The sequence below is a fragment of the Haliotis cracherodii genome, unplaced genomic scaffold (assembly GCF_022045235.1).
Source record: "Haliotis cracherodii isolate W230 unplaced genomic scaffold, xgHalCrac1.p SCAF_19, whole genome shotgun sequence".
Lineage (NCBI taxonomy): Eukaryota > Metazoa > Mollusca > Gastropoda > Lepetellida > Haliotidae > Haliotis > Haliotis cracherodii.
The window spans coordinates 10664233-10688628 of NW_027266274.1; the positions used below are offsets into that span (position 1 = coordinate 10664233).

Here is a 24396-nt window from a genome sequence, read left to right on the forward strand (position 1 = left end):
GATATGTGATTAGCAATGGACACATGGAATTCCAAACCTAACAGTTAATTAGCGCTGACAGGTGATTAGCAATAGACACATGGAATTCCAAACCTAACAGTTAATTAGTGCTGACAGGTGATTAGCAATGGACACATGGAATTCCAAACCTAACAGTTAACTAGTGCTGACAGGTGATTAGCAATGGCCACATGGAATTCCAAACCTAACAGTTAATTAGTGCTGACAGGTGATTAGCAATGGACACAAGGAATTCCAAACCTAACAGTTAATTAGTGCTGACAGGTGATTAGCAATGGACAACTGGAAATCCAAACCTAACAGTTAATTAGTGCTGATAGGTGATTAGCAATGGACAACTGGAAATCCAAACCTAACAGTTAATTAGTGCTGATAGGTGATTAGCAATGGACACATGGAATTCCAAACCTAACAGTTAATTAGCGCTGATAGGTGATTAGCAATGGACACAAGGAATTCCAAACCTAACAGTTAATTAGTGCTGATAGGTGATTAGCAATGGACACAAGGAATTCCAAACCTAACAGTTAATTAGTGCTGACAGGTGATTAGCAATGGACACAAGGAATTCCAAACCTAACAGTTAATTAGTGCTGACAGGTGATTAGCAATGGACACATGGAATTCCAAACCTAAAAGTTAATTAGCTCTGATAGGTGATTAGCAATGGACAAATGGAAGTCCACACTTAACAGTTAATTAGCTCTGATAGGTGATTAGCAATGGACAAATTGAAGTCCACACTTAACAGTTAATTAACGCTGATAGGTGATTAGCAATGGACAAATTGAAGTCCACACTTAACAGTTAATTAGTGCTGATAGATGATTAGCAATGGACAAATGGAAGTCCACACTTAACAGTTAATTAGTGCTGATAGATGATTAGCAACGGACAAATGGAAGGCTACACCTAACAGTTAATTATCTCTGATAGGTGATTAGCAATTGACAAATGGAAGTCTACACCGAACAGTTAATTAACGCTGATAGGTGATTAGCAATTGACAAATGGAAGTCCACACCTAACAGTTAATTAGTGCTGATAGGTGATTAGCAGTGGACAAATGGAAGTCTACACCAAACAGTTAATTAACGCTGATAGGTGATTAGCAATTGACAAATGGAAGTCCACACCTAACAGTTAATTAGCGCTGATAGGTGATTAGCAGTGGACAAATGGAAGTCTATACCAAACAGTTAATTAATGCTGATAGGTGATTAGCAATTGACAAATGGAAGTCCACACCTAACAGTTAATTAGCGCTGAGAGGTGATTAACAATGGACAAATGGAAGTCCACACTTAACAGTTAACTAGCGCTGATAGGGGATTAGCAACGGACAAATGAAAGCAACTGATAGACGAAGTATGTATCTTTATATGATTACATGGCACTACTATTATCATCATACAAGAGGACCCTTTAAGACGGGAGCACTGCACGTAGAGTGCAGTCAGATATACGTTTAATACATACGTCGATACTCCTATCCATAAACTCATACACCTGGGACAATGTAAGGACCTCTTACCATACAATTGCATTAAAATATCCAAAACATCGCATCCAGTAATACTTTTCTAACTAAGCACAACAACTGCTATTTTTGTTTGCAAAGTGGCATAATCAGATAATACAGAAACTGAAGAAACTTGTAACTGATCCATGGCAATAGACACTTGACTTTCTTTTCAACCAAACTGCCGAGCGCAAGAAAGTATACACCCTTGCTAATGGTGGCGTAAAATGACAGAAACAAGATACGGTTTTCCATTGTGATATATTTGATTCAGTTGTAGTTGTTTTTTGGATCTCAAGTTTACAGTTTTTCGACGACTGTTTTCAGGCTAGTATCGTTTGTAATTGTTTGGTCAAATCCAATTTTCAAGTGTATACTTGCGACCATCTGGAGAAACATAGAGTGTTCGTGGTCCTTCCTCATCTTGTATCGCGGGTATGTGAGATAATGATCAAAATGAGATGAATGTGACTGATGTTTGAGATCGATGCTTGAACATTTCTTATATGCTATGGATACAAACAGACACACCATTTACTGGTATGGAACCGAAATTCTTCCATTTGGGTCTCATACTCAGGATGGAATTTATCCCCTGCAGCATACATATTCGGAGTGGTCAAGCGGTCAAAAGCGCCAGGCAAGCAGAGACCAGGTGCTGAGATCGTATCCCGCTAGTGACCGGGTTGTTATTCAGCCTTGGGACCAACAATGTTTACAAGTCTTTACAGTGTTGTCACTACCCCTAGTGCACAGTACATTCACCCTGTGTACTCAAAACTACCCACTCGTCAAGTGGTAGATGACCAGTTGGTGGAAACACGAATACGTACATACACCCAAAACACAAGCGTCAAAGGGTCTGGGGTCACCCTGGACAAGTGACTTAGTTCAAATGTGCCTTTGTTCACCCAGCAGGGAATGGGTACCCGATATATGAGGTGGACGCAAGGAATGGGAACCCGGTGGATGCAAAAACCTCTTGGGTTGTATACTCCCCAGGGAGTTGAGAATGCTAACCGGAACTGGATATCTGCGGTATATAAATGAATAATATAATAATAATATCCAGGGGCAGTGGGGTGGCCGATTGGATTAGCGGCCAAGCCTCAGTCGATGATTAGTGTTCAATTCCCGTTGTTGGAAAATATGGCAAGTGACCCACCGTTTTATTGCGGAAATATCGATAATCGTTGGGATGTCCATACTCGATAACTCACGCATACGCTAAAATAAGCCGTTTATAGAACAACAACTATGTGTTAACCATTTACTTGTGTTAAAAGGTGTCCAGAGAACAAGGAAATGAAATAGTATTTTCTTTAAAGATACCCTTTGCTGAATATGTCCCCCTTTGTTTACGTGTATGATACACGAAACACTTTCATCATAAAAAAAACAAACTTCAAAGAATCATAAAAAGCGTGACATTAGTGAGCAAGTGTCCTTAATAAATAATCCATAAATTCGTATTCCAATCTGTGCTTCGATTCGCTTTTTGCGTTAACCGTCGAGTACCGCTGTCAGTGGGAGCGTCCTTGCAAGGAAACGTTGGGAAAATTGGTACAATTACGTACAAATCAACAGCGGCTATACAGGGTTCCACTGCCTGCAGTAATATTCTGCCCCATTAATCATACAATCAACTGCTCGAGTCCAAACCGCCTTGATTAAACACTTCGCAACAGCGAATTGTTGAACTATAAGTCATTGGTTAAAATGGATACCACGAGTTGTCTACAGGTCTGACATGGCCGAAATTATCATCACTACAAAACCCCATTGGCAGTCCTCGTGATAATGAACCAAATTTATCTTTAGTCGCGGAGTACGAACCCTTTCAATAGTTTTGGCACCTATTCAGGATATGCGTTTGAAAAAAGATATGTTACGTGTTCAGGGTTTAAATAACAATTTACTCTTTTTCGTAGGTTGTGAGAAAAAACTAGACCCGATTAGTAGGAATGGCCGGTAAGCTATTAATTTTTTCGATGGCAATTATTTTCAATTTACTGTCACATAAATCACGGATGAACATTAAAAATAGAAATCTCACGTCTGAAAGTAAATGTGGATGAAATTACAATGTCGGAATAAATCTTCATGCAGAATATATTTCGCTGTGGTCTGTTGCGACCTTTATAATGCCTACATACGTTGTCTCGTGAAACACTAGTTTACGAGGCAAATGTAACTTGTAACTTGAGGTTCTACAGTAGGTTGTACTTTGTCAAGGATTACAAATTGGTTGAAATTAAGATCGATTGTCGATTTGGAAAAGAAACTTAGTACAGAGTTTGAACAGTTTGCGTCACTTTCTGTTACAGTTCTCACTACATGTGTGAAGGCACTTGGGAGAATCTTTCGATTTAAGAAAATACAAAAAGAGATCCAAACCCTAAACATACATTCTTTTATGTTATCTAAGGTTGGAATCTGCCCAAACCAGTGTCAGATCTATCAATACTGGACTTCACTCTAAAACCTGAAGACATATGCACCTTGTACTGGATTCCAAAGCTCCATACAAACCGTACAATGAGAGATATTGCGGGATCTACCGAACGTACCACCAAATCTCTGTCTCAAAGATTAACCATAATCATGAAGAGTGTCAAGGAAGGGCTTTCTTTACATTCACAGAACGTATTTGAGGCAAGCGGAATTAATACTACGTGTATTTCGCAAAACTTCCAAGGATGTGTTTGAAAGTTTGGTATCTCAGCAAAGAACCAAGTTCGGTTCTGTCAAAACATTTGCTTATTTAATTTCGCACACCACTGTCCCACATAATCAACTGAAGGAAAAACTTAATTCCTTGATCCATGGGGCATTTGTTGCTGAACGTGGTCCCCATAGATATAATTACATACCTATCTTCAGAGGTTCAGACCAATTTGTCTAAAATGAAGCACATGCCATGTGAAGTTTACTGAGAAAATAATATGTGAAATGTTTGCCTCATTAAAACATATATATAAAATTTGGGGGATGAGGCATTAAGGCAAGAAGTATGTATCCCCATGGTCACTGATAATTATTGTGCTCCCCTTCTTGCTGATCTGTTTCTTTATGCATACGAGTCAGACTGTCTGCTTGGATTTGCAAGGTCAAAACAAGGTAATTTGTCCAAGACGTTTAACTTAAGCTTCAGGTAACCATGAAGCCAATTCCCTTTCACTGAATTACCCACATGAACTGGAAATAAAGGAGACCACTGAGACGGCCTCGTCTGGTATTTACATCCATGCATGAAGATTCAGAGTGACAAAATACTTCCCACAAGAGGGACGACTTTAACTTTCCAGCAGTCAACTTTGCCTTCATGTCGAGCAATATTGGAGCAGCTCCAGCCTTTGGTGTCTACATGTCACAACTTTGGAGGTACAAGTCGACCGTGCTCTTTCCATGAAGATTTCCTAAAGATTTGTTTGATCCACGTTACAAAATTCAAGACCTCATTAGAGCATTCAAAACGTTTTGTGGTGAGCATGTTGATGACGTTTCTAAATTTGACGCAGCGCTGACAAAAAATATCTTTGATGCTATTCCCTATTTTGACTTGTACCATATGCGCCCATGTTTAAATTAGGTAAACAATTTACTTGCCTTTGCATGTGTTTGTGACGGGTGCCACCGGTGGGACAGGATAGGCTTTTCGCGAACACCTGGTGTCATCGCTATTTGATAGTGATTCATGGACCTTGCTCACGACACCGTCGGCATCGTACACTCGTCTTTGCTTTTGTCAGAGAATTGTTATGAATATAGAAAAGGTTGTGTCGCTTTTATTACTTTCAAACTCTTCACCGGCTGTCTTGTATACTTTAAATGATGTCGTGCTTTTATGGACGTGACCTCAGTTCTTAACCTGATCAGGGAAGAGATGCCTAGAAGGTAACTAAACAAGCACAATTATAAATATGAACAAAATGATTTACCAAGTATTCTTAGATTAGCTTCGTAAAATGATTAGTGAGAGGCGACGAACGGGATCGTGTGATCAAGCTCGCTGACTCGGTTGATGCATGTCGTCGTATCCCAACTGCCTAGATCAATGCTCATTGTATCAATCACAGGTTTATCGGGATCGCTTATTTACAGGCCGCCTTCATATAGTTGGAATATTGCAATCAACCAACAAACAACAAAAATGAAGTGTTGCGTATTAAGTGTTTATACCATGTTGGAAGTATGGGTCGAGAAACCAAGGAGGCATCCATATTGGGAGTCGACCCAGTGATTTAGGGGACATCAGCAAACACTTTATTCATTGCGCCACCTCCCCTTTTCACTAAAACGTCATATGAATAGATTCCAACTTTTGTACCGCCCAATTGATGAGATCCTTCATGAAGGAAATGGATGATGAGTTGGACGATCGCCTGCTTCTGCTGACTGGGTCAACTGGTCAATCTCTAGCTCAATCTTCACACAGAAGGCATGTGACGGTGTTCAGAACCTATATAAATAGTGCAAAACTGACTCCTTCCCTACAGTATTGATTTCCTGCATGCAGGGATATCACATGGACACACAAGGATCTCTGATTCACTGTTTGGGAGCATTTCCAGTGTTGAATGGCCCCAATTGCCGGCATGAGATGTGTTCTTGGAAATACATAGCAATGCTTTGTGAATGCATTAGGGTAAGCACGTAGACACCAGATAATTAAAGCGATGATGGTTTCTAGATTATCCATTTAAAATCGATTTGGATCGTTTCAATTTGATACCACGGCCCTGCACAAAGAGGAACTAGATTATATAATGTGAATATCCATTTAAGCGCGCATCTCACGGGAACATTATCAATTTGAAAGTCATGGGAGTCCTATAACAGCCACAATCACATGAATGCACTAAAACCATCTTACAAGTTTAAGTGGACAACAATGTACACGCGTGGAAAGACGTTTCGTTGCTTCGAACCGTTTTCAGTCTTAAATTAAACAAAGGATGTTCAAGGTATTCAATTCTGGTATGTTTTGGTTGTTTACACAAAGGGTGTTCATGGTCACGTCAAGGTATGTTTTGTTTGTTTACACGAAGGGTGTTCATGGTCAAGTCATGGAATGTTTTGTTTGTTTACACGAAAGGTGTTCATGGTCAAGTCATGGAATGTTTTGTTTGTTTACAGGCAGGGTGTTCATGGTCAAGTCATGGTATGTTTTGTTTGTTTACAGGAAGGGTGTTCATGGTCAAGTTTACAGGAAGGGTGTTCATGGTCAAGTCATGGAATGTTTTGTTTGTTTACAGGAAGGGTGTTCATGGTCAAGTCATGGTATGTTTTTGTTTTTTTCAGGAAAGGTGGTCATGGTCAAGTCATGGTATGTTTTGTTTGTTTACAGGAAGGGTGTTCATGGTCAAGTCATGGAATGTTTTGTTTGTTTACAGGAAGGGTGTTCATGGTCAAGTCATGGTATGTTTTGTTTCCTTACTCGAAGGGTGTTCATGGTCAAGTCATGGAATGTTTTGTTTGTTTACACGAAAGGTGTTCATGGTCAAGTCATGGAATGTTTTGTTTCTTTACTCGAAGGGTGTTCGTGGTGAAGTCATGGAATGTTTTGCCACAATTAGCAATATCCCAGCTATAACATGGAGTCGTGAAAATAATTGTGCCAAGGCCAGTCAAACTGTTGGATAATGTTGTGAGCAACGTCCGGTGCCGTAGGAGTTCGATGACACGCAATCAACCAGGTAAACGTGCGTGACCCCCCACTCCAATTCAGTCACTTCTCTCAATAGTGACCTCACACAAAGACGCCACACCTGTAGGGATTCGAACCCGGGCCTTCAGTCGGACGAGGCTGCCCTTTACTTCAGAGATGGGTGGACATATGGTCGTTGATGAGCCATCATTAAACTTGGTGTCTTCGTTTTCATAACCACAACTGACAGCGCTCACGTATCATTTGAAACCTCAATTTGAAACCACATTCTGATCGACATTCAATTTAGCGGTTTCAAATCTACACGTAAAACACATATTCATCGATAACACTCTCCTATGTGTCCGACTTTGTTTAAGTATTGCTTAAAGCCGTCTCAGCAATATTCCAGCTATATGGCGGCGGTCTGTAAATAATCGAGTCTGGACCAGGCAATCCAATGATTGACATCTTGAGCATCCATCAATTAGAATACGATGACATGCATCAACCCGTTCGGCAAACCTGACCACCCGATCCCGTTAGTTGCCTTTTACAACAAGCATTGGTTGCTGAAGATACATAATTCGTATCTTCACGCTCGTATGTGTCAATCTGACTATTGATATATATGTCATGGTCACATTTGACCTAATTATAAGGTAGTAGAAAAAAATGAAGGACACAAATGCCACACTACTATATAGTCTTGAAATCGAGATACCAAATTCACAACAACAAAATATTTACCGGGGCAAAAAAGTACCAAATTAAATACCAACCGCTGTGCCACTATCAAGACACTGAAATAACCCAGAATGTGATTAAAACCCTCCCTGACCCAAATTTTCAACAAATACGGAAATTAATTTAGGCGAAATATCCTGTTGTTGTGCAGACCAATTTAGATATGAGACCGTAATTACTGAATAGTTGGGTCTGACTAAATGAACCGCCCTTCTGATGGTTCGGTGAGCTGTTCCATTGCACGCAGCTAATCTAACAGAGGAAGAATATGAATTAATTTCCACCATCAAGAGCACGTCCAACTATGACGGGTGATCGTATTGTAATTGCATCGCGAGCTGCCTCCTCCACGAGCACAGTGTTTTTACATTTGTTGGGATAATGTATTGGAAACGTCTTCGAATCGGAATACAAGCAGGAAGTTGGCTGTTTGAGTTATTCCAAGTGCCTTCTGGATGCTGACTCGTTTGAAACTGGATTATTGTATCATGTATAGTTTTATAGTTACTTGTTCATATTATATAACACAGGGATAACATATATTTGTTCTTAATCTATTACATGTACGTAAGGTTTATATTTACTTGTTCTTTTTTTACAACCTAGAGTTTGTATTTACTTGCAATTACTCTATAACCACGGGTCTATATCTACTTGTTCTTAAGATCTTAGACTTGTAATTATTATATTGCTGGAGTTTATAATATCTTGTTCTTGTTCTATAACATAGACTTGATACATACCTGTTCTTATTCTTTTCTGTAGATATTACACTTACTTGTTCTTATTTTATTACATAGATATTATATTTACTTGTTTTTATTCTATTTCGTAGAGATTATATTTACTTCTGTTATTCTATAACCTAGAGCGTATAATTTTTTGTTCTTAATTTATAACCTAAAATTTTATATTAATTGTTCATATTCTATAACCAAGATAATATATTTACTTGTTCTTATTCTACAACCTAGAGTTAATATAACTTTTACTTGTCATTATTCTAGCACCTTAACTATATATTTACTTGTTCATTCTCTATAACCAAAATGCATTGTGTACACTTCATCTCCATAAGTTGACAGCGTGTTCCATTGCAAATTGTCCTTGTGTCATAATTCTTTGGATTTAAAGACGTTTCGGCCTTATCTTGTTATGCTGCCTACCATATGAAATCAATAACGGTCAACCTACATATTGATGAAACTGTGACACTCCTTGAAAGCAAGGACTTATATAAAGCGAATTATATGTTCTCTGATAAGGGTCTAAACCGATGCAGACATTGCAAAACTGGAGTCCGATGTTTTCACTTTGATTTGCTTGTATACTATTGTGTAGTTCTGTTGCATGTTACGCATTAATAACATACCGAATCCAACGGCAACATGCTGTAGGTGAATTGAAACACCGCTGTTTTTAGTGTCGTACCTGAAGTCTTGTTTCACGATGAAGTCCTGAATTCGAAGTCTTCACGAACAAGGCCAATGAACAAATAATCTTTTTTAAGTCAGTGAGTGAATGTTAAACACTGTAGCAATATTTGAATGTATCGCGATGGGCCCTAGATGTTGATACTGGAGTAGGCAAACCAGAGACTGAAAACATGCTCAACACCATCGGGGCACGATGATACGCAGTAAACAATTATACAACGTCAACACCAGAGAATGACCTGTCTCCCAAACAGGTTCCATTGGGCGTGCGGAATCTGTTTATTTCGGGAAAAATAGACGTGAAAATTATATGAATTGAGCACTGATTTCAGTGATACCATCGAGTGTTCGCGATAAAGACAGGCATGTCCTGTCCTAAAGGTAGCGCCCGCCATTGACACAGTTTGCATTAAACGTCACAGAACCTGACCACGCTGTCCCAACTGCCACAAAAATGAGACTAGATAGAATTGATTCTTTCCGTGAATTCATACGATATTGGTATTTAGTTGTAGTCCATTATGCCAAATAACATCTCACAAAAGCGCACATTGTAACCTGCGTGAATATGATATTTGCCCTCTTTTAGCAATATTCCAGCCAAATGGCAACTGGTTCCAGCATTAATCGGCTTCAAACGGTGTGCCCATGTGTGAATAGCCATCCAATGTGTGACGAATGAATACTATGACCCGTGTGTCAACCCTCCGCCCTATCACATATGCCCTTTTCAGATAATTTCAGCTTTTCTTAAACAAAAATAATTTGTTAAGTTTTTCCTCTGCAAACCCGCGAAGGTTGTAACTTTAAAGCCATAAGTGATTCATAATCATCACAACATATTGAGACAAGGTATTGTCAAGGTACTGAACATTGTAAGGGATAAACGTCACCTCTTTTGATAGCCTTTCCGGACCTAATAATGCGGTCAGCACTCACGTGGCGGTCGTCCTGCCTGTTGGGTGGCAATTATAGAAGGTAGCTATTTACGGATATAATTACGATATGATTATTGTAGTAAACGGACAATGACAGGGCGACATGAAATTACACATAAGAAAAAAGGTATGAAATTTGGTAAATATGGGTTAATGGATACCTTAAATTGATTATGTGTGCACGTACATAAAAATAAATAAATATATTGAGATAAATAGATAACAGGTGGATTTGAGGATGGTCTTTGATGGAAAGATAGATACATATAATAGATACTGAGACAGATGGCTTTTAGAAGGAAAGCGTTATTGAGATAAATGGATAACTGTCATGGATATGGTTTGGTATGTTTTCTTTGTCGTGAAGACTGGGCATACTGTTTCATAAAAGTATCCCTAAAACAATTGATGATCCCTTCCCTACCCTTGTGTTCATTAAAGGAACAATGGGCGATGGATAGTTATATTTAGATAGGTATACACAGAGACGTTTACATCATCGAAAGGATGCCGGAATATCAAAGGTGAATATATACCCACACGCAATTAGTGAAAGAATGAGTGAGTGAGTGAGTGAGTGAGTGAGTACGGTTTTACGCCGCTTTTAGCAATATTCCAGCAATATCACGGCGGGGGACACCAGAAATGGGCTTCACACATTGTACCCATGTCAGGAATCGAACCCGGGTCTTCGGCGTGACGAGCGAACGCTTTAACCACAAGGCTAACCGACCGCCCCAGTGAAAGAATGAAGCATATATAGACAAATTGTCTGTTTGTCAGAGACATGGACATATACAGTGATACAATGAACGGTCGACGGTAAGAATACCTACATGTCATAAAACAATTTCCTTAATCATAAGAAATATCTGCTAAAAGTAAAGTCCATTGTACGATTCCGACTATATAACAAGCATGTGTTTATGTATCACTACCGAAGAGTGATGTTTCCAAGTGTTCGCGAAAAAGGCGAGTGTACATAGATCCTGCACCATATAGGCGGCACAAACACCTGCAAAGGCAAGTCAATTGTTCAACTAAAACACAGGAATGTCAACATTGCTTTGTAAACATGGAAACTTGTAAGCTCATACCATTTATTAGCGAGGGCCTGTCTGGTTAATGTTGGTTCAGTGTAAAGTGTGGTAATTGAAATTTTATCATTTATAAAACACCAACTCCTTCTAATGGCGACTTAATGTGTTTGGAGTGAGGGGGTTTGTATGGGGAGGGATAAAATGGAAAATATCAAATATCAACAGGGCATGTCCATCAGCATCCTGCCCGTGGGCCACCTGCGACGTCTGTAACAACATCATCTACACAGAAGTCCATTAGAAACTTAATCCTAATGTGACTGCCTTCTAAAAACAGGCGTTGAGGATGACGAATGTGTAAAAGAAGAAACCAGACTTTCGTATCAGGAAGTTATCCTTAACGAGGGGTTTCATGTTTGTTGATGTGTCATTTCATATTTTTATCTTCAAGACTTGTTGTGCAATTGCTGGGCATGTACGGTTAGAAAATTGATATACTGTCATATTTAATACTGCATTACGTTTTTGTTTGATGATGTAACAGATGTTGAATATTGAAATCATCTTGTTACACAAGGGGGGGGGGGGGGATTTGTCCAAGTATCACTTGTCCCCAAAAATCTAGGGGGTTCCCCGGGCTGGCTACGGCACTGGTTTCAGAGGTTTATGGCAAGCGTCCATCTTCCCGAGGCAAGCGTGTCTTCTAGCCTATCAAACTCTAGTCTATACCCTTGCCACATCAAGGCCACTTTTCCTGGCTCGACCCTTGCGCCACCTCGTGTAGTTCACGAGTTGTGCCCCTCTAATGAAAACGCGATATCCAGATCGCTGTTCTTATCTCGTATAGCTTCACAAAGATGGCATGCCAGAAACCTTTGGTTGTGGGTTCGGATCCCGGTTCGCCCAGATTATGTTTCTAGGTTTTTCAGCACCATACCCGTGCTCGTAGGTTTCACCAAAGTGGTAAACGTAGTAGACCTGTATTACCTCGGGCTTTCCTCACACATTAAGCTGACACACCGCGATATAACTAGAATACTGTTAAAAGCGGCGTTAAACCCTACTCAACCTTGCCAGAAAGTGGCCATGTTATCGAGATCTATATAAGAAACGGTAACATGCCGACGCTAGCTTCAGACTCGTTTTAGTGTTGGTGAGGGGAGCCTACGAGACGACTGACTCTTCGCGTCATGTCATGTTTGATATGTGATTTCAAACGGGTCAGCAGATGGCTCATCTGTTTTGAAATTGGTTGTAATTACCGTTAAGCTACACCATCTGTTCATTTTCGGAGCACGGGAGATTTACGACATGAAACTGATCCAGCTGACAATTCTAACGAATGTCACCTTTGCCCAAGGGGGGCTACTCTCATTTACAACACAAAGTTCAAGGTCGTAAGTAGACTCGGCGATAAATGCTGTTCGACATGTAGCTTCGTTAATTACCGTATTATGTTCTAAGAGTTTATGCAACGGAGCCTCCACTACAACCCCACAGAAGTGGGAGTCCGCATACTGTCTTTATGAATAATTGATGCCCCAAGTAGTCCCGTTCACACGTGATGTTATTTAACACCGTTAAATATTGGAGTATTGTTATTAAACGGGAGTGGTGAGAGAAGTCAAGAGAGGTTAAGAAACGTTGGTTACGGAGAGTGGTTGGATGGGTGATCGTGTTCGACATCAGGACACATGAGAGTTGCTAGTGCTTCGGTCTTGCCCTATACTGAAGCACGGTCGTGTAGGATATGTCTTCTCCTTAGACAAGTGACTTTGTTCGAATTATGCCTCTCTTCACACATTGGTACCCGTAGGATGACACTGTTAACCTTCTACTGCCTCAGAGGCAGTTTGTATACTCCCTGGGGAGCTGAGAAAGTATTTGGAGTGCACGCTGATCAAATGACCAAGGTGATGGTGGTGTCAACGGATGACCTTTCTCAGTTTACGAATATCCATTTCCTATATAAAAATAATAAGTGCATTTATAATGCACCGAGTGGATGCTCATAGCGCTACACTATTATTACCCCGGTCAATGGATCAGTGAGCACTCGATTTTCATTCTCAGCTCCCTGGGGAGTATACAACCCAAGCTGCCTGTGAGGCGCTAGAAGGTACCCACTCACTGCTGGGTGAACAGAGACACATTTCGAACAAAGTCACTTGCCTAAGGAGACACCACATGTGGTACATGTGTTTCAGTGTGGGGCAGGGCCGAAGCCCTAGACACTCTCATGAGTCAAGCTGCTGAACGTGGTCACCCATCCAACTACTCTCCGAGGCCGACGTTGCTTAACTTCACTTGATTTGGGACCTGTGCGCTGTGCACAGGACCACGTTTCACGGATGAGTAATGAATATGTTTACTTACCTAGCAATCTATACACACCTTGGGCTATAGGGATCATTTTAGGCGTCGGGCCTGGTTCACCCCATCGGGATATTTTCGAGTGGTCAACGTTGGTTTTCAAACGAGCGTTATCCCCCTTTAGTTATGTCAGCAGGTACCTGAGGAGAAAGAAGGTGTAGGTCAAGGTCATGCATCCAGTGTGAGACGATAGCCTGGCCGTTAGTACGATTGGGTACAGTTTGTGAATTGGCACATTAGAATAACCAGATGTGTTTTGAGATTCAAAATCCTGAAATACAGTAAACAACAGTTATAACGAACCCAAAGAGCCCACTAATGTTAGTTCGTTATATCCGTCAGTTCGTTATAAGCGTATTCGTTATAACCATAGTCTACTGTAGTGGTTACAGAATAGCAGAGACACAATGCACCCAGGGCATATACAACACATACTATTTCCATATCCAGCAATCGTAATTCAGTATGATGTGTATTATTCATAAGGACGTATATACTTTATACAAGTCGCTCCTAAAACCGTATATAATGTAAGTCCTGCACACAATATAATCTTGGATTGCATTGTGCCGACACATAAGTATCTGATGACGTATGACTTATAGTCTTATACACAAAATAGTTTAAAGACGTATAACATATGCACACAATAAAATAGTGATCACAACAGGTGTTTGCGAAAAGGTGAGTCATCCTGCATCCCCGTCGGCATTCGTCGCCTCGGAGTCAGTATACTGTGTCTCAGTGGGGTATTCATGTTAAACTGCGGCATGGTATCTCAATGGGCTAGCACTATAAAACAAGCATTAGTCCGAACTAGTAAAGCATCCACGCACACACATGCATGCACGTCGCGATATAAGTGCTGTAATCTAGGACGTTAAAACACCATTTCACCTCACCTTCTTTGTCAGTCAATGGGAAGAAGGAAGATACCTGATGCAGCAATTCCTGATGTTTTGTGCGATAAGAAAGCATCTCACAATGGTATTGATACTCTCCTAACACTCTAACATCGACATTAGTCCGGACTAGTACAAGCGCGCAAACACACACACACACACGCACGCACGCACGCACGCACACACACACACACACACACACGGTATATAAGTGCAATAATAATCTTGAACGCGACATTTAGCCCATTTCACCTCACTTTAAAAACAAATCCTGTCCATACTACATGTTCACGTTAAAAATTTAAATCAAAGGAACAACGGATCGTCTTGTAGTGGACTTTATATGATCGATAAAAAGAAAACGGTTCTCGCTTAATAAATACTACTCAAAAGATGTTAAATAATTCCCAATCACATGTTCTTTAACTTCTCTTGAGTAGTATACGTTTGCAAACATTTTACGCGTCCAAATATTCCTTGAAATTCTGAGTTCAATCAGCAAGAAACACTTAGATTAATAAGTACACAAAAAAGTGTTATTACGAGGGGCGTTCAAAAAGTTTTGCAACTTCAATATAAGACCAAATCGCGGTTAAATCACCCACCCTATAGCCAAGACTTAGCCCCAGTGACTATTTCCTGTTCCGGCAAATGAAATCTGCCCTACATGGAAGACGCTTCCAGGATGACGAAGACATAAAGTCTGCCACAGAGTCGTGGTTAGAGAGCCAATCTGCGGATTTCTATAAAAGAGGTATTAAAAGCTTGAAGGACAAATGGATTAAGTGTATTGAGGTGAATGGAGATTATATTGAAAAATAAAAGTGCAAAATATATTCTGCGACTTGCAAAACTTATTGAACGCCCCTCGTATCACTGAAATTGATATTTCTCAGTACCACATAATATACTTTTTTATCATTGGTTTAAGGTGGTCTCAATACATCCCTTGTCTCATTGTTCGTCAGCAGTTATTGCCGAAAAAACATCTGGGTTAGCACATTAAGCTGAAAACGAGTATTGTAAATATCAATACGTCAGTCTTTGTTGTCAGGCTTTTTGAATGTATGTGATCCACTGTGACTGGCGAGGACTAAAGTACTTTTAACAAGTTAAAACAGGCTGAAAACGGTTATAAACATCAGTTTTAATAGATAGTTCAGCCCGGTATAGATTCCTTGAGCTTCAAAAGCAATCACGTAAACTGATCTCAGTAGAGTCATGTCCCGGTAAATCTCTCAAGATGACATCAAACAGCACTAGAACAGTCAGTTGGGAGAATGAAATACAGATCTTTGAGTGATTTAGAACAAAAAAGACACAGCCATGATTTGTTAAAAACAATAAAAAATAATTGAAGTTTGTTACGGCAATAGGACTGACTGAAAGGTTTAAACTTCAACCTTGAACAAGGTTTTGTGAGAAAGATGTGACAGTGTTCATGTGGTCTTCTTCATTAACCATTTACCTCTTTGATTTGTTAGTACAACATGTTGCCGTGTGCTTTTTGGTGAACAAATGACGTGCCTCTGCATGTGTTTGTGCCCTCGGTACCCGATGGGTCTGGATACGGTCACCCTTTCCCGAAACCCCAGTGCCTTCACAATTTGATAGTGTTTTATAAACACATGCTTGTGATATAGTCGGAATCTTACAACCGACTCTGTTTTTAGCAGAGCCTAATGACAAATATGAAAAAAGGTTTTGACGCTATTTAGTTTTTGATCATGGAAACGGTTTTGTCAATTTTATTGTGACGATTCACGTTGGTTTAGATTTTGTATTGATGTACTGTCAAAGACATGACTAAACTACGAACCTATACTTACATAAACCTATGTTTGGAGACTTCATAGCTTTTGTATTCATTGTTATCGATTTTTTTGTATCCGTGAAGTGACTTGCAAATGTCATGTACATCATCCATTTAAGCTACTGTCTGTTCCGTACATACATTTCCGATACACGTCACTTGTATCGACAGAGTATTCCTGTCCAGACCAGCGACCCGTTCGCTTCACAAGATACGTTAATGCTGACATTGTGACGTTATAGTAACACAGACACGTCGTTGCTTTACGAGTAAACACATCCAAAATTACATAACAAAAAGGTTTGGGAACACGATTTTTTTTTCTTATATATTTATTGTTGTGAAGACTGAGCACACAGTTTCATAAAATATTTCCCCCAAAAATTCATGATCCCTAATCCTCCTCCTCCTCATCATCATCATCATCATCATCATCATTATCGTCGTCGTCGTCATCGTCGTCATCATCATCATCATCATCACCATCATCATCATCAGTATACAAGGACGTGGCCCACAGAGATATCTTAGCACTACGAGTAGGACAATCTCAACAATTACGACAGTCGTTGTGCTAAGATTGCCTCGTGAAGAAATATATTACAACTAGGATTATTTCAATCTACCCTTTAACATTAACGATAGTGAGAACTCTAAAATCGTTTTGTGAGAAAGATCGTGATTTCGGCTCTGCAGGGGGAATCTTAACACTAAGATTCTCACAGATCCCCTCCTTACCCTTAACGCAAACACCTGGTGTCATCACTGATTTTTATTGTTTCACTCACGGTTCGTTAATTTACCTTTGAGAGTCTGGAGCACGTGTTGTTCTCTGACGTTGACGTTGATATTTACGATAATCGAAGTTGTAAAATACTGGGTTTGGTTTTTTGGTTCCACAAAGTCATCCTAGCAATAAGATTATTCTAAGATAATGTTGTTCAACCCTTGTAGCTTCAGTTATGTAAGGTTTTAAAGCAGGATAAGGATTATGTCCCAACAGTTTCAGATTCTGAAATGTCATCCCATATCGATATGGAAACTTGTTTGCTTGAACGTAATTTAGTAGATCTTACGAAATTTGCAGGCTGGGAAACATACAAAATGCGGGTAAATGACACCATAAATATTCTGTGAATGCCCGTTAACCTGATGTATCCCTCGACATTTTTAACAGTGTACGTACTCAGGGAAGGCACATGCTATAAATACTTCTTTCATGGGTCGTAAATCCTAGCCTATCTGAAGAAGGTATAACGGCGAGTGGCTGACGTCACTGGAAATTGGGTTAACTCATTACTCTCTTGTCAGCAGCTTTGAATTAACGCTAGCCGCCATTCCTCAGACCCTAATAAGCTTAAGCTGTTTGTCACGTAACGTTGTCAGGTTTGGAAAATTGGTCAGCGTGTCCCGAGACCCCTGGTCACTCGTGGTCATCACAGGACAAAGGAAATGAACATCGGGGAGGTCCAGTTAGGATGTCCATTCTAATGAGGCAATTACTACCAGCGCTTCCACTGGTCACCTCCCGCCAGCCCTGACCACACTGTCCAGAAATCTTTATAAATGATAGTTATAAGGTTAGCACCGATAGCTTATTGCTAACGGTAGCTTAACTAAGAACCATGGCCAGACGAATAAGGATTTAGTGAAAGAAATTGAAAGCGGTCGCAGTAAGATAGACGACACAAGGGATCTTTGGAAGTTGCCGTAAACTAAAGGTGACACTTAATTTCCTCTTTCTTGGGAGCCCTCTTTGGCTATCGAGACACCTCACTTTGTGTTCTAGACGCCGGTCTTAGATGCATGTATTTATGCATACCTATGTCCCGTCCGTTAAATGCCAATCCCTTACGACGTAAGCCATACTAATACAACGATGTCATAGACCTCCCTACTTCAAACCAGCCTGACAATGCTCTGTCTGAAAAGAAAACTACATTGGACATCTGTAAAATCTACGAGGACTCGGTATACTAACTGTTTATAAAACCGCATTTCTGTGATTTGAGTTCTTTTGAGAAAAACCTTCGCCGGATTTTCTTGTCGTAAAATGTGTTTCCCAAAGGGGCAATAATTTGGCTACTTCCTGATCAGGAAAGTCACAATAATGGTAATGTTTTTGTAAATGAGATTTAGGAGAGTATCAATACCATTGTGAGATGCTTTCTTATCGCACAAAACATTAGGAACTGCCGATGCTTCACTGTACCATTTCTCTTTGTGCTGCATCAGGTATCTTCCTTCTTCCCATTGGCTGACAAAGTTAAGAAGGTGAGGTGAAATGGTGTTTTAACGTCGCGTCCGAGATTACAGCACTTATATCGCGACGTTCATGCATGTGTGTGCGTGGATGCTTTACTAGTTCGGACTAATGCTTGTTTTATAGTGCTAGCCCAATGAGATGCCATGTCGCAGTTTAACATGAATATCCTATTCAGACACAGTATACTCCGAGTCCTTATTTTATCCCCTTGATACCGATCGCCAGGCAGGGTGACAACAAGTACCATCTTGGTAGGACGCGGCCAGGGATCTCCGGACAGATGCTATGTCCATTAGACATGGAAACGGAAGAGAAAACGCAAATACGGAGTCGTTTGTACATGGATATAGACAATGTATATTTCGATATCATAATTTTTACGACATTAGTGACACTTTTTTCCGAGTACTATTTTTATTTCTTTTCTTCCAAAATTAGTAATTTCCATCAACTGAATAAGTGTCCGAATTCTTGGTCAAAATCAATCTGTTTTTGTTCATGTACCAGGATAATACTTCACAAAGTTTATTAAACATTAGGTTGATGTTTCAGACTGCAGTTGCCACTTAAAACGTCCTGATAATTAAAACGGGCTTTGCGATACAGTTGGTACTGTGTAACATCCTTTTGTTCTTGTTGGGGGGGGGGGGGGGGGGGGGGGGGGGGCACGGGTAGCCGAGTCGTCAAAGGTGCCGCGATTCGCTGTGCAGAGTTGCGTCCCCTGCGTCTGAGACATGCATCACTTCGGGCTTTCCTCCCACACAAAGCTGACACGCCGAGATATCACTGGAATACTGTTAAAAGCGGCGTTAAACCCAACTCACTCACTCACTTATGTTGGTGTTTGTAAACTATTTCTAGATATGATCGTGTAATCATGTCGTTAATGAACATTTGAAACCAAAGTGTAACAAATGAAGGCCGGTATTCTATTTAAGCTGAAATAGGTTCTATTGCGGTGTGCAGCTTGCATCGTTCGATTCTTCGTCTTGGGTGAGTGATTTATTGAGTTTAGTTTTACGCCGCTTTTAGCAACATTCCAGCAATATCACGGCGAGGGACACCAGAAATGGGCTATACACATTGTAGTCATGTTGGGAATCGAACCCGGGTCTTCGGCTTGACGAGCGACTAGGCTACCCGACCGTCCCTCTTCGTCTTGGATTGGCAAGGTACGTTGTTTGGTGTATCCGTCGATTCTGCGTATACTAGCATTTGTGTATTCCCCACACAGGTATCATGTGTGAAGCATATTTCTTGTGAATTCTGCCACGAATGTTGCAGGAATGCTGCTAAACATATTGTCAGAACCACCTCACCCTCTGCTAGCCCAAAAGCATTCTTTATTCCCGTTACATAGATAACCCTTCATCGGATAAAATGATTCGATCAATGCCGACACAGGCCAGGTATACGAATTACCTTTCATCTGATAAAACAATTCAGTCAATGCAGACACCGGCCAGGTATAGGAATTACCTTTATCCGATAATTTTTGTCAGTCAATGCAGACACTGGCCAGATGTACGAATTATTCTCCCAAAAGAAAAAAACAACTCAGTCAATGCAGACACCGACCAGGTATAGGAATTATCTTTCGTCTGATAATTTTTGTCAGTCAATGCAGACACTGGCCAGATGTACGAATTATCCTCCCAAAAGAAAAAAACAACTCAGTCAATGCAGACACCGACCAGGTATAGGAATTATCTTTCGTCTGATAAAACAATTTAGTCAATGAAGACACCGGCCAGATATAGGAATTACCTTTATCTGATAAAATGATTCAGTCAATGCAGACACTGGCCAGATGTACGAAATATCCTCCAGAAGATACAACAATTCAGTCAATGCAGACACCGGCCAGGTATAGGAATTACCTTTCATCTGATAAAACAATTCAGTCAATGCTGACACCGGCCAGGTATAGGAATTACCTTTCGTCTGATAAAACAATTCAGTCAATGCAGATGCCGGCCAGGTATAGGAATTGCCTTTCATCTGATAAATCAGTTTAGTCAATGCTGACACCGGCCAGGTATAGGAATTACCTTTCATCTGATAAAATGATTCAGTCAATGCTGACACCGGCCAGGTATATGAATTACCTTTCATCGGATAAAATGATTCAGTCAATGCTGACACCGGCCAGGTATAGGAATTACCTTTCATCTGATAAAATGATTCAGTCAATGCAGACACCGGCCAGGTATAGGACTTACCTTTCATCGGATAAAATGATTCAGTCAATGCTGACACCGGCCAGGTATAGGAATTACCTTTCATCTGATAAAACAATTCAGTCAATGCTGACACCGGCCAGATATAGAAATAACCTTTCATCGGATAAAATGATTCAGTCAATGCTGACACCGGCCAGGTATAGGAATTACCTTTCATCTGATAAAATGATTCAGTCAATGCTGACACCGGCCAGGTATAGGAATTACCTTTCATCTGATTAAATGATTCAGTCAATGCTGACACCGACCAGATGTAAGATTTATCCTCCAGATGATTTGCCACCTTTTGCCAGGTATTATTTTTCACCTCTATTCTAATTATAAGAGTCATCTGGAGCAGTGTTTCAAGGACTCATTCACTCACTCACTAAGTCACCTCTTCACTCATTCGTAGTTCATGTCTTGACGTTGGAATAATTGGATAATGTGACATTAACGAATATGCTCTATAAAGTTGAGATAATCTGGGTCTTCAGCAACGTGAAGATCCGGATTAGAATTGATATTTAGCGATCCATGCCTGTCGTAAGAGGCGACTAACGAGATCGGGTTGTCAGGCTCGCTGACTTGGTTGATGCATGTCATCGTACCCCAGTTGCGAAGATCGATTTTCATGCTGCCAGTTTCAGGATTGCCTGGTCCAAACTTGATTATTTAAGACAGATGACTTATTTCTGAGTGCGGCGTTAAACAACAAACACACGCATCCCAGTTAGTGTAACCAGTACAGTATACTACGTTTATAACGAACACGCTTCTAACGAACTGACGGATAAAACGAACTGTTTTTGGCCCCGTCCATTTGATGTATATATGCTTTGTATGTGCTTATAACGAACTACGGTTATTAAGAACTAAATTTAGTGGTCCCTTTAAGTTCGTTATAACCGTAGTTTACATTAATCAGATTGATCGGGGCAAACTTTGGTGAGCAGGGAATGAAGTGTTTATTTGATACCCTGAGTCACCTTTGTTAGGACTGACGATTTGTCTAATCTTGAATCATCTTTATGAATTCAATTTACCAATTTATTGAACTCGTGAATCGTATGTCTCTTTTGGCAGTATTTCTATACGTCATATCATGGTTTATAGGTTTTGTGTGGGAGGAAACCTTAAAGTGATGCGGGTCTCTGACGTTACCACTTTGATGAAAACCACAGCCAGTATGGTCCTGACTAACCAATGGCAACCATTCGGGATTCGAACCAACCTTAGGCTCTGCACGTTGAGTCGTGGATCCTGCGCCAACTTGAACACTCACGCGGTAACCTTTGTGATCTACACATTGTTAAACTTCAAAGTGGTAACACTTTTCTTAGAATCGGCTGTATTTACGTTCGAACAAATAGTTCCCCCGAAAGGTTTCAGCTTTTCCATTCAGTGCGACAAAAGTGCTTGGTAAACCGACACACCATTCCAATAGCGCACACCGAATCTACATTCGTACTTTGTCTGATAAGATCTTTAAACACAACGTAAGGCAGCCATTGATCAATACGGACCAAATAATAGAGTTTGTGTAGTCCACGGCACGACTACACACGTCCCAGTTGAGCTTTTAAGGGCCAATAGAAGACATTCATTTCTTGGGAATAAGCTGTATAACTAACACGACCCTCAGCATTTCCTCTGCACCAAGGTTCAACAAACACAACACAAAACATACATCAACATAGAAAAAGAAACGCATTAGAAGTGTCAGCTATGCGTCCAATGGTTATTTGGCCTGTATCCTGCCTCGTGATGAAATCTTTTAGTATGATGGCTGCCCTAAGTATACTTCACGAGACTGGCGTAAGACATTCACTGACTAATGAACGTCCCAGACGTCTGCGATTGGAAATAGGACATCATTTCAGAAAGGCCACGTCTGTTTCATCACAAGCCAGGAAACATCTCGGATTTTCGTCTTCATGCTCAACACCGCTAATTACGCTTATCTCCGCGCCATGTCACTATTACTTATGGACTCGAACATTTATGAACTATTGATGGAAGATAAGGGAAGCAGGTTTTCTATGTCATATTAATGTAGCGGATCCCAATTCCTTATTGAGTAATACCTGAATACCTGTGTTAAATTCTCAAAGATGGTGAATGGATTATTTATGGATGGTGGCTAAAAAACGAAACAAACAAGAAATTATGACTCTATAGTGATGTATCTGATACGGGTGGCATGGACAATATTACATGCGTTATACCAATATGTAGTTTACATCACGTCACGTGAACATGGCGTCTTAAGAATGAAGAATGATGTTCACGGCAGTGATACAGATACATGTATGTAATAGAACACAGGAATTAGATACAATGAAGAAAACATGTCAGTGGAACATTTCCATACATGATCTTATATAAATTGCCAGTTTTAATAGAATTGGCTTATAAGTAATGGACATCAAATGAGAGAATTTTACGGCAGAAGGATACATACAGTAGTATTGAAGCAAAAACTTGTTTCTAACTTCTGAGAGTTTTGGACATTCTAATAAAAAGTGCATTTCATCACATATAAAATTTTTACACAATGTACATTTTCTTTCCTCTCTCACAATAGTATACCATCTTCCTGTTTCAATGGGTAATCTATGATTTGCTGTTCTAAAACGAGCAAGAGAGATGCGTAAGGTGGTTGGTACTTCTAGTAAATAAGGTTCTAGAGATGGTAACTCTTTAAACATGTTATAATAGTAACCTTTAGATGAATTTTCCTTTGATTCTCGCCATTTTTGCAGAAAATTATCAATGAGAACATGTTTCACATTTTGTTTCAACCATGCGGCACTAATAAAGGTTTGAGACAGCCAAATGTAATTAAAGCCTATATTTTGAAGAATGCATTTTACTTCTTTTAATAGTGGGAAATGGTAATCTGGATTTGAAATGGACATTTGAAACATAAGTTTATATACTACACTAGAAAGGCTAGTTTGTGATGATGTTAGCTTGCACCAATATGAAATCATTCTTATCTTAATGAAAATGCTGAGAGGATACCTCCCTAGTTCACCATATACCATGTAATCGGGTGTTGACTGTTTTAACTTGAGAATATATTTACAAAATTTAAGATGTACACGTTCAATGACAACAGTATTTTCAAAACCCCACACCTCAGATCCATATAACAATACTGGCTGAACAAGTTGATCAAATAATTTCAGTTGACAGTCAATAGGAATTTCTAATATTCTAATTTTACGAAATACAGCGTACATTGCTCTAGATGCCTGATCTGTCAGTCTCTTTGGTGCCTTACAGAAACTACCAGTGTTTGTAAATAAAATACCAAGGTAAACATATTCTTTAACAACATGAAGAATCGAGCCATTTAACATAAAATTGAAGACTCTATTTGTGTAGCGCTTGGCAAAAATAACAACTTTCGATTGGTCAACATTGACTTTAAGTTTCCAGATAGTACAATATTCTTCAA

General features: G+C 39.9%; 2 protein-coding genes across 3 annotated transcripts in view; both read right to left on the reverse strand.

Moving 5' to 3' along the window:
* LOC139466753 (uncharacterized) overlaps positions 1–24396 on the reverse strand; it is a 75310-nt gene that overhangs the window by 34711 nt on the left and 16203 nt on the right. Inside the window, exon 3 of one of the 2 annotated variants that reach the window (XM_071248418.1) lies at positions 13749–13867. In XM_071248418.1, coding sequence (XP_071104519.1) covers positions 13749–13767 — 19 coding nt within the window. In that variant the 5' untranslated portion in view covers positions 13768–13867. Of the gene's footprint in view, positions 1–13730; positions 13868–24396 lie in introns of both variants that reach the window. The other variant, XM_071248417.1, reaches the window with a different exon arrangement.
* LOC139466596 (uncharacterized) lies at positions 23285–24298 on the reverse strand. The gene has a single exon (XM_071248187.1). The coding sequence runs from the start codon at positions 24296–24298 to the stop codon at positions 23285–23287; it is 1014 nt and encodes a 337-aa protein (XP_071104288.1).

Excerpts from the sequence above, each read along its gene's own strand:
- LOC139466596 (XM_071248187.1), bottom strand. The coding sequence starts at position 24,298 with ATGTTAAATGGCTCGATTCTTCATGTTGTTAAAGAATATGTTTACCTT.